This window comes from Ostrea edulis, chromosome 5 (genome assembly GCF_947568905.1).
Source record: "Ostrea edulis chromosome 5, xbOstEdul1.1, whole genome shotgun sequence".
NCBI classification, from domain to species: Eukaryota; Metazoa; Mollusca; class Bivalvia; order Ostreida; family Ostreidae; genus Ostrea; species Ostrea edulis.
In genome coordinates, this window is record NC_079168.1 from 9,434,544 (window position 1) to 9,446,960 (window position 12,417).

General features: G+C 34.7%; 1 protein-coding gene across 1 annotated transcript in view; it reads left to right on the forward strand.

Annotated features, from left to right (window-relative positions):
* Positions 1-12,118, forward strand: part of LOC125651665 (uncharacterized) — a 33,258-nt gene extending 21,140 nt beyond the window's left edge. Inside the window, exons 10-15 of the mRNA XM_056167190.1 lie at positions 1,163-1,288; positions 5,149-5,293; positions 5,446-5,588; positions 9,899-9,981; positions 10,221-11,356; positions 11,492-12,118. Of these exons, the coding sequence (XP_056023165.1) occupies positions 1,163-1,288; positions 5,149-5,293; positions 5,446-5,588; positions 9,899-9,981; positions 10,221-11,356; positions 11,492-11,924 (2,066 nt within the window). The 3' untranslated portion in view covers positions 11,925-12,118. The remainder of the gene's footprint in view (positions 1-1,162; positions 1,289-5,148; positions 5,294-5,445; positions 5,589-9,898; positions 9,982-10,220; positions 11,357-11,491) is intronic.
* Positions 12,119-12,417: the final 299 nt, after the last annotated feature.

Consider the following 12,417-nt stretch of genomic DNA (forward strand, 5'->3'; position numbering starts at 1 on the left):
TTAAAAGCCCAAACAAAAATTCTCAGGGGCTACTATCACAGTGTGACGTCACATCTGCATACATAACTCGATGATTGTGACGTCACATCAATTTACATATAACAATGGATGTAAACACTTCATCTTAAAGTTAGAATTTGGTAAAGGATAATTAATAAGGTTATTGACTGAATGTCAGAAAATACGACCGCCCTCTGTCTTTGCAATCTCGGTCAGATTTCTCGTGCAACGACCTCGAGTAGTCATATTTACCGATATTCAGTCAATAACCCTTACATTGTGAGATTGCAAGTGTTTGACAGTAAGCATTTACTCTTCCGATGTAAATATATTTTTTCCATTGAAGAGACGATTAATATTATTATTTAAAATGATAATATAGCCCCATCTTTTCCCTTCGGTATTGTTTATGACAGCTTGTGTTAAACGTCGCATAGTTGTTCATCGTATGAATTTCGGAGTGCAAATCTTTAGAATATTACTGATATTTGAAAGTATTTAATGATCCTTCATCAAAAGGTTGAATATATATTGAGTCAGCAATATTTCAGCGACTGATACATTCATTTCACACACAATGGACTACGTCTACTCTTTCAACAACCACAAATGGAATAGTATGAAAAACGAATGATTTCTTTAACACAGGAGCAACATCAAAGAATACATATTATTACACGCAAACAAGTGTATTATATGATTTAATGTAAGCATTGCAAATATTCATATCAGCGTAAAAACAAACTTTTTTTATATAGTTCTAAAAAAAAAAACGTGCGGTTCATCTTAAAGTGCAAAACTATAATTCGTGTCTTCAAAATGTCAAATGAATATGAAGTATATTTGCATGGAACAGTACAGGGTATTTCTTTTAAAAGAGCTCATGCTAAAAGTGCTGTTTAATATTTTACTTGCTGACTGTAAATACTAGCAATTATTCCTGATTGAGTGCTAGTAGCGCTAGTCAGTTTGCGTCGATTGATTCAATCTTGTTCAACGCTCATTTTAGTCTCTAAAATCTGGGTCAATTCTAATAAATGTAGTAGGGACAAGCATTGAATACTATCGGAAATAAGTCAATTTTGTTTTCCTGTTTGATAATGCTATTTTATTCTTGTTTCAAATGCATGCAATGCGTAATGCATTATTTTCACTTTTGCAGGACCAAAAGATCACTTAGTGTCTTTCAAAAGAAGGAAAAATCACAAGATATCTTTAACAAACGGTCGATTTGTAGATGGTGCATTGCACAACTCATCGAGCAGCAGTATGACTATAGATATAAATGGTAAATTTACTTGATGGCACTTTTATAAATTTAGTATTGGCTTTTATAATTTTAATTCAATATCCCTCAAACATTATATAGTGTTTGTTCAGTACAAACTTGGACTTATTTGTTCTATTTGTATGCCCCTGCAGGACATTGGAATGTATTTGTTTGGGTCATTCATCTTATCAAAACTTGGATAAAAAAGAAAGAAAGAAAGTGGATTATGCAGCTTTTGTAATACATATGAAGATACAATTTGTCATAAAATTTTGGAGTGCCCTGTTGTTCAAGACTTAATATATTTCATTAATCCATTAATATGTATCTTTGGACTTAACCTCGATCCTAAAACCAGTGAAACATACTTAATCTTTCTGAGTTTTAAATCATACACCTATAGGAAGTGTTGTTTGAATAAAAAAAACTATATATTTACGAATTACTTATAGATATCAATACACACATTTCAACATTGAAATATGCATTGTATGACTACAAAAACTGTGAACTTGAAAACTTCAAAATGAAATAGGAAACTTGGACCGATATTATGAACATAAAGGGTTCATAGTATTTTACATTAAAACGTGCAGACCCTTACTAGTTGCATCCTTGACATTACGGGTATATTTCATATAAGCTCAATATTTCCAACTATGACAGCCTTAATATTTAAATACTTCCAACTATGACATCCTTATGTTTACTCTCCAACCATGACAACCTTACTCTCTCTCTCTCTCTCTCTCTCTCTCTCTCTCTCATACTGTGATTTGTATTGCTTGGTTTCATGTATTGAATAGAATGTAAATGTAAAACTTATACGGTACCAATTTTGATGCACCAGATGCGCATTTCGACAAATAATGTCTCTTCAGTGATGCTCAACCGAAATGTTTGAATTCCGAAATAACTATGAAGTTTTAGAGCTAAATATAGCCAAAAACAGCGTGTCGAAAAAGTAGAGCCAAATTCGTCCAAGGATAAGAGATATGCATGAGGAGATAATTCTTAATTTTGAAATGAATTTCTAAATTTTATAAATATAAGTAATACAGAATTTTTTTTTACAAACAACTTGAGTATCATTTGTGTTAGTCTAACTAAACTCCATCTCAAGAACCATTGTGTCATTTTATCAAGCTTGTAATGAAGTGATATAATTCCTTTTTAAATGGAATAAATAATTTACTGTGGAATCATTAGAATTCGTGGTGGCTCAATTTTCGTGGAATTCGTGGGAACCCCCTCACCCATGAATTTACATCCTCAACGAATAAAGACATTTCAGAGTTATCTTTCTTACAAATATATAAATCCACGAAATTACGTCCCCACGAACCCGTAAAAATTCAGCAATCCACGACAATTGGCCCCTACGAATGTAAATGATTCTACAGTAAATACTAAACATAGGTTGGATATTGCAAACATACCAAAAGCCACTGAACATGAAAAAAATACTTTAAAGCACCAAAAGTAGCTAGATTCATCTTGTCGTACTTAATAGGATGATTCCCGATATCAAGTTTCAAGTGCAAACATATGAAAAAAATCGTTTAAAATTGTACACTTTAAAGCCTAAAGGTACCTTTCATCAAATTGTTTTTGTTTTGCTAGTAGATATGTATTTAAGTGTAGTAGATATTCGGGTTTGACCGGTCAACGAGGGATGCTTATCAGTTTCCCACCGGTTTGTAAAACCGAAGGAGGCTATAGCGTTCTTCTCCATATGTCCGTCTGTCTCTCTGTCTGACTGTCAGTATGTCCCTATTGGTGTTCCGTACTTTTTCTGTTATGCTTGCATGGATTCATTTGAAACTTGTAGTGCAGTTTCAGATTGGAAAACTACTGATCAAATTCGATTTTCGCATCGTTTGATCAACATGTTTTGAAGAAATTGTTTTTTCCATTGTACAATTTTTATTCATCGGGATCGGAATTATGTTCCGATGAAAATGCGGTAAACGTAGGACATCTGAATAGAGGCAGTCGACAACCCTCGGTTACTGATTCTGTAAATGAAATCATTAATCACAAAAGGAACATATCAATGGAAATATATATGAAATCTGTTAATTACGTGGGTATTTCATTGTATTCGGTGAGCGAAGTACGAATATGATTCGTCGGCAGTTCGCAATTTATCGCATTCCTGCAGTCGCGGGTATTCGAAATCGACCTTTCAACAGTTGATAGTAATTTATAAATAGTGCATGTATTTTGAAGTCCTTTATAAGTGTTTAACATACAGATATGAATGTAATATAGGTGTGTAGTTTTTTTGTTCCATTTGCACGGTTATTCAAATACTGTAGAATCATTTAAATTCGGGGGGGGGGGGGGGGGCAATTTTTGTGGATTGCTGAATTTTTACGGGTTCGTGGGGACGTAATTTGGTGGCTTTATATATTTGTAAGAAAGATAACTCTGGAATGTAATTATAATTCTTTATTCGTTGAGGATGTAAATTCGTGGGTGAGGGGTACCCACGAATTCCACGAAAATTGAGCCGCCACGAATTCTAATGATTCCACAGTATCTCCCCCACGTATTTTGTACAAAGACTACTATCAAAGGTGAATATAACGAACAGTGATCAATCTCATAACTACTATAAGCAATACAAAATAGAGAGTTGGGCGAACACTGACCCCTGGACACACCAGAGGTGGGATCAGGTGCCTAGGAGGAGTAAGCATCCCCTGTTGACCGGTTACATCCGCCGTGAGCCCTATATCCTGATCAGGTAAACGGAGTTATCCGCAGTCAAAATCAGTGTGCCAAGAACGGCCTTAACAATCAGTATGAAACTCGCCAGACAGCATTTGACCCAATGATAGGTTGCATTGACGAACTAGATCGTTATAACGACCATAGAATTTGCGAAATGCTGACTTCAATCGAGACTGTTGAAACCCCTGCACCATCAACTTGTTTGTCAGTAGCTTGTTTCGATTTAAAAACTGACTATACGCAGAGCAAGCTCTTCCGTATCGAATCAGTTGAGAGATATAAACACCATATGCAGGTGATAATGGAATATTGCTACATATATATGGGAAGTTGACGATGGAGAAGCTGAAATCATCCTAGATGAGTTGTCAGTTTGCCGTTAATGTCTACGTTCAATAAAATATCTAAGCAGAAGTGGGCGACACTGTGGTGTCTTTTATTTCGAGCTCACAGGGATATATCGAATCGACATATGAATGAAAGTTATTATTGTTAATAAACAAAACGTCGTCGATATGTGGAATTGAAGGCCACAGCAAGATATTTTTTCTTCTCGGGTAGATGTTGTTTTTAATAAATTCTGCTACAAATGAATATAGAAACAGGTCAGCTGACAAAGGAGCAGAGTTCATGCCCATGAGAATTCCAACAGACTGTTGGAAGACCTGATCACTATTTCATCCCTGATAAAACTACATTCGTCAACTGTATCAACAACAAAACATTAAATTAATTCGACAATGATAAACATGGTGACTTGATACATGTACCAATGTTTCGGGCCGCAGTTCAAAGTTAAACAAAATCAAATGTACATTTTCTCGAGTATTAACTAGAGTAGTCAATTAATGGTGGCGCCGGTAGGTGACAAGTATTGCTTATGCAATCTTTCAAAATGCTTGTTCGCCTTAGATAGCTGATCCCACCTCCGATGTGCCCACGGACCCATGTTTGCCCTATTCTTTATTCTTTATGATTTTTTTTAGATTGATATCGTTTCGTTATCTTCACTTTTTAATTCATGTCAAATTGATAAACCAACTTCCTAATGTAGTTTAGATTCAAATCTATTTTAACTAGTACATTACAATGTAAGACGGGAGAAACTAAGACCGATTTAATCATATGACCATTTACAGGATCAAAAGGTGGCATATCATTTGGAGTTTTGTCGAAAGAGGACATGACAATAAACTATGGTTCAGCTGGTGGGCCACATTATAAATCATATATTGTAAATCCATCCGATTCCAGTTCTAAAACTTCACGATCATTAAGACGAAGGTAAATGTTTTAAAAACTTGCTTTGATTTGTATTTCAAAGTACATATACCATTGTCCTTTAATTATATGTTTGAATAGTGATTCTAGAACTGAATGTGCTTTGCCACACAATGTGTTTGAATAAATCTTATCAATTTTCTGCTTGTTTTTAGAATAACGATGTTCTCTAACATGTCCTTCTTCATGTCTCCAACTGGTGATACAGATATCAACCGATGGATAGATTTTACTATAAGCATCAACACATCAGACCTGACGGTTTCCGAAATCCCAGCATTGATTGTCTGGAATAGAAGTACCATTATCTGACCTACTTTCAAAGATTTTTACAAGCTTACACCAGCTGAACACTCAGATCAGCTATCCTGATAGAAATTATCTGTTGTATCATTTATACCTGTAATCTTTCATATTTTAACTTTAAGTTCACCAATTCAAATGTTTCATTTCCAGTCAACTTGGCACAAAGAAAGAACCCATCCCTTTTCAAAGAATATGATATTCAGATAGTGAAAATTATATACATGTCCTCGTGGAACTTCGGGTTAGAATAGGTCCTCAGTGTTCCTTGTTTGTCGTAAGAGGTGACTAAATGGGGCGGTCCTTCGGATGAGACCGCAAAACCGAGGTCCTATGTCACAGCAGGTGTAGTACAATATAGACCCCTCCCTGCTCAAAGGCCGTAAGCGCTGAGCCTATACTTAAATTTTGCAGCCCATCACTGCAATGGTGACGTCTTTATGAGTTAAAAATTCTCGAGAGGGACGATGAACAATATACTTTCATTCAACAATCACCCTATATATATATATATATATATATATATATATATATACATATACACAGACCCTGAAGGGTAGTACTTCACCACTTGCACGGTACGGTACGAAAACATTCTTGCACGGAACGGTGAACGGTTTGCACGAAACACTGAACGATCTGCACGGAACGCTGAACGGATTGCACGAAACGCTGAACGGTCTGCACGGAACGGTGAACGGTTTGCTCGAAACGCTTTGCACGAAACGCTGACCGCTTTGTGGGCGTGGCTTGCACGCTTTGTGAACAGTCTGCACGATACGATACGGTAGGCGTGGCCTGCACGCTCTGATTTTTTCCATATTAATTGGTTCAAATAATTTCAATATTATTGCAGTATTTTAGATATTAAGAAAATGTTGAGCACTGTTCGTTATCTTCACCTTGCAAAGAAATGATAATGATTCATTTTAAAATGATTGCTCATCTACGACGCGGTAAATTTCATTTTTTTTTTTATCATTTTCAACAAATACATATACACCTTTTACTCACACTCTCATACAGATTAAAGAAAGCGATATAGACAATTACATGTATATTCTAGTACTTATAGTTTAAAAAAGTAGAAATGCTGTAATCATTAATTGAAAAGACATTTCCATTTAAACCATTTCTTTTTGTAAAATATTTGTTCTGTAAGTTTTTCTTCCAAAATGTAGTAATCATATACATTTCAAAACATGATCAAAAACAATATTGACATTCTTTCTTGAATATTGGAATATGTATCTCTTTACTAAGAGGATTATAAAGTTTAAAACCTTGTGTTCTTTTTCTGGAAAACGAACAATAACAGTTTGTACACTAAATCCCATTTTTTACCAGATTTTTGAAAAATCCTATCTGATAATTTTGTCCATAGTGTAGAGATAGAAGGGCAATAAAAAAAGATATGCTTAATTGTCTCTGGTTCTAGTGCACATATTGAACAAAGTGGAGAGTTTTTAATTTTTGATATATGTAGGAGTTTGTTAGTATCCAATATTCTATGAATGATTCTATAGTTGAACCATATCAGTCCTGAATCTTTTGTTACAGATTTGATGTTTGTATATACATGTTTCCAATTTAAATCTAATTGCAAATTTAAATCATTATCCCATTTGTTTTCACTAATAGGTCGATGCTGTGATTTTGATATTAAATAGTCATAAATATTCCTAGAACCTTATTTTGTATTTGCATAAAATTTTAATGAATTCAGGTTGATATGGTTGAAAAGTTGTATCATGTATAAGCAGTTTGATATTAGGCTAAATTCCATTTTTGCTTATTAGATCAATGAACACGTACGTTGGAATGAAAACAAATAATTTCTTTTTAATTTCGGAAATAAAAGAATAATATGCAAAAATTATATCGTCACGGAATATTGATTAATAAAATTTTATTGATTCATTGCTCTATTAAATTAATTGAAACTGAATATGAAATGATCGCGTTTGTTTCGCTATTTTTGTACATTCATTCTGAGTGTCGTTAAAATACATTTGCAATTTGTATATTCCAGGCCTCTTCCAAAAGATATATGTTGAATAAACCTATACATTTTAAATACATGTCTACGTGTATGAAAACAGATAAAATGATTTAAAGAAATTTCTTGTCAGGAAAGATTGAAATATTATTGGTCGGCGAGAGGGTTGTGAACGGTCTGCACAAAACGCTAAGCATGACCTGCATGCTTTGCTTGTTTTCGGCATTATTTGTGTCATTCTGGGGTTAGTTTAAACAAGGAATAGTTCAATGACTTACGAACACGTTGGAATAAAAGGAAATGAATATTTTTCAACTTCGGAAATAAAGGGAAAAGATGCATAAATTGTATTGTCATGGAATATTTATTATTCAACTTTATTTATTCATTGATCTATTAAATTCATTAAAAAACCCGCGTCTGTCTGTATCGCCATTTTTGTACATTCAATCTGAGTGCTGTTAAAACACGTGTGCAATTTGTATATTCCAGGCATCTTCTCAAAGACATATCTTGAATATACATTTTTACAAACGTGTATGACAACAGATAAAATGATTTAAAAACTTCTCGTAAGACTGGAACATATTCTCGGTGGGGAGTGGGAGGGGGGTGCATCTAGACATAGATAAGAACTTGTCACCTTGGATAAGAAGGGAAGATACAAAACAAAAAGAAACAATCAAAATGCGATTGAAATAGATTGAGAAATAAATCATATACATGTAAATGAATAGATAAAACAAATAATTATTAACTACAGTAATGATCAACAGATATGCGAGCGGATCTAACATCCAATTTTAATTAGATTGTTGCATTAAAGATAAAAACACATCTTTTGTCATATTTCAATTGCCCCCGCCGATTTTCACCCCTTCTGTACGAATGTTAATATCAAATACCCGGATTAAATTACCTCTATTATTGTAAAAAAGGGACCATGGAATTTGCGTAGAATATACAAGTTATACACAGGTTAGTATTTGCATTATGCAGACAGTTCCGATCAACGATTTTGATGAAACTATCTTCTTTTTTTAAAAAAGAAACTTCATCATACAAATGTAACAAGACAAATAAATTATTCCTATATGCAAATTAAAAAAAAAGATAACGAGGACAGAGATACATATGTCTGTGCACTTGCTAGAAACTACCAAGGGTGATAAAATGGTATCGGAGTTTGCTCTGCCTGGTGGTTTTATAAAAAAAAAACTTTTTTCTTTTAATTATTTGCAGATTTTCATTGTCTTAAAGTCATTTTTAAACAATGCTCAAATTCCCAACAATGTTTACCTGTCCTACATCCCATGCCGAAATAACTTGCACGGTTTGTACGTTTCTAAGGGCGTGGTTTGAACGATCTGCATGTTTCTATGGGCATGGCTTGATCATGCATGGAACGATTCTTGCACGAAACGATTTGCACGGAACGGTGAACGGTCTGCACGAAACGGTGAACGGTCTGCACGGAACGTTGAACGGTTTGCACGGAATGGTGAACGGTCTGCACGGAACGGTGAACGGTTTGCAAGGAACGAAACGAAATGCTTTGGAGGTGTAGTAGCACGCTTCAGGGTCTGTATATACCCAAGAATACATGCATCGTCACGTGAGGAATCAAATCCATTCGAATCATTCACTCCCAGGATCGTGTTGGACTAATTATACACTACTGTATTTGAAAAGCCCTCACATTCTCATAAATGCTTGAGGTCATTCTGGATTCTCCCAAGTTTTCTCTGACACTATCGTGGGTTTTCACTGTTGTGTCTGAACTGTAACGAGCTTTACACTGAGTTTCCTGATGTCGTCATGAGTTATCTTGGGTTGTAAACTGGAAATCAAAAGGTAGCGTTAGGCTGCATTAATATAATTCATTGCTCTATGAAACAGTATTTTCTGGGGTCACTATCAAAGTTCAGGGCGGCTTTATCCAACTCAGCATAAACCTCGCTGCAGCTTAAGGCGACATGAGACATATTATAAAAGATGAAGCTCAGTCAGGAAAAACTCGCATATACATTTATAGACATTTTTTAATATTTTAGACAGATTGGTAATGTGGACTCAACATCTGGTATAAGAATTATATATTTTTGATAATAGAAAATAGAGGGTTTTTTACGTTTTATAATAACACTCGATCAGAATAAACGATTAAATAGCCATAAACATGAAGATTTTTCTGTATCAGCTTATACATGTATATATCGTTTGAAAAGTATGGTTCGCCACACATAGTATGTGTAATGTATTCGTCGTTTGTTATTTATCAAATGCGTATTGATATTTTTTCACAGCTGCAGAAGAATGGCAACTGTTAGATGACAATTGTGTACAAAACTTGCATGTGGATCATGTACAAAGTGTGTTAAAAGGAAAAGTGAGTATAAGTTATATTATAGAAGCAGAATTATTCCTCGGACTATTAGAAGGAAAAGCGGGTATAATAAATACATGTAACAAAGTGTCTATACTGACAATTTGACATCTTGAAATGTTTAATTATTCTGAACAGTAGTGTAATAGATATCAATGTTGATTATTCTTAGCTAAATGTGCGTGTGAAACACATTTACATTTAAAAGTAAAACATTGTGTCTACTATACTTTTATCTACAGATTTGCATTGGCGAATGTGACTATGAAAGAATCAAAAGACAAACATTTCAGACCGTTACTCTCAAAGAGCCCCAGCACTTTGCATTGGTGACAATAAAGAAGGAACTTCAAAACACCTCACCTATCATAAGAACGACAATGGAGAGAATAAGCGAGGATGGTTTCTTGCGTTGTAAAATTGATTGGGATGACAGCGAGAATGATAACGTCATATTGAATTTGCTTCAAGGACCTGTTCATGGTTATGCCAACATTACTAGTGATGGTATATTAGAGTACCAACCAACCCAAAATTTCTGGGGAAATGACACTGTCTACATCGGTATAACAGAAATTATTTCCGGCGTCAAATCGTCAGAATTGGCACATCGTTTTAACATTTCATTCGAGATACTGGTAGACAATGTGAATGACGGACCATCAGTATTGTTTGGTTCATCATCAAACGAAACATTCTATTCGAAGGCTCAAAACAAGATTGAAGTAATACTAGAAGCCGGAGATATTGAATACTTCATAGGATCATTCTCTGCTTTTGATATTGACATGAATGATTCCCTAACACACCAAGTGTACAACAACGCGTCTAACGATATGCTTTTCGATCTGAAAGAAACAGAATTACCCAATCCCTTTTTGCTTGAGAGCCTTAACACGTCATTTCCTCCAAGTATATTGAATTCTTTTGACTTATATCTGAAATTAAATACCACTGCATACGGCCACGTTGCGTTTGGACTTTTGGTTTACGATTCTGCTCAGTGGTACAGTAAAGCCGCTTGGTTTGAAGTGTTTGTTTTACAGAATCCGTGTGTGAATGGTCACTGTGGTGTGATGAATCCAAATGGACCAGATTGCAATGATAAAGTTCGATCAATCTCCTTCAGCAATTATGTTTGCATTTGTGACAATGGATACGAAGGACAATGGTGTGAAATTGAGAGCAACGAGTGTGTCCCTAACCCGTGTCCTCTGATGTACGACTGTCATGATGAATTAGCCTCCTACACATGCGAAATCAATCCTGCCAAACTGGTTGCAATTTTGATATGTTTATGTATTGCTTCTGTCTTTATCATATTTGTATACAGGAAGAAAAAGCTAACAAAAGAGCGGATGAAAGTATCTGATTTTTGGTAGGCCGTTATTTATATAACCTTCTGAATAAGAAATTCAATTTCTCAATTTTCTCATAACATTTTTACAAACAGGCAATTCTTAAACTGGAGTTGCTTTAAGTTGAATTTACTTTAAATTATATTTTATTTCAGGGGAACAACTCCACCTCATCAAATGGCGGGTCCATCGGGAGCGTTTTCTAAAGTGAAATCTTTGAGGCAAGAAAGTCCGGACTCGGAGGGTGAGGATCCAGTTTTCCGCGAAATATCTAGGAGAGAGCACGTGAATGACATGGCTCAAAATCTTCGGCTGAAAACAGACCAGTGCCTTAAATTTGAAGATAGTGGATCTTCGGATGTTCACGAAAAAAATAAAGATTTAGGGATGGGACTACGAAAAACGGGCGGCAAATATGACGACGAACCCATAGATATGTCAAATTTGAAAAAGCATTTTGCTTCCAAATCTGAGAAATTCCCTCCCCACCACAAAAGGAGACCTGGAAACCCCTTGCTAGAGAACCATACGGATTCCAAACTTGTCAACCAATACATAGATGGCTTTATTCCCGAAATTGACATTTAGAACCTCTCTTGAAATTGTTACACCAAGAATTTTCAATATAGAGTTAGACACCACATGCTGTAAATTGTTGAAGTAACCCAATTTTTTTTTATTAACCGGATTTTAGCCTTTGTATATATATTCCTCCTATGATCATTAATAATTGTTCTTTGTATTCTTCAAATGGATATATATAATATATATGATTATTATTATTATTATTTTATTCATTAATAAAGCGCAAAATTACAAACAGTTTCTATGCGCTGTACAGTGTTTGTGCTAATAATCATTGATAATATACTAATAAAAAACCTGCAAGAGCTATAAAGGAAATGATAAAACAATAGAAAGAATTTGAATAAAACATGGTAGTAAAATGACAAAAGTTGTCGATTTTGACTTTACAAGATACAAGTGGCATAAAGGTATTCGTATGCTGGATAAAAATTCAGTTTGCAAGAGCTTGCACATGGAATCCTTGATGTTACACGGAATTTTACATTCACAGGCC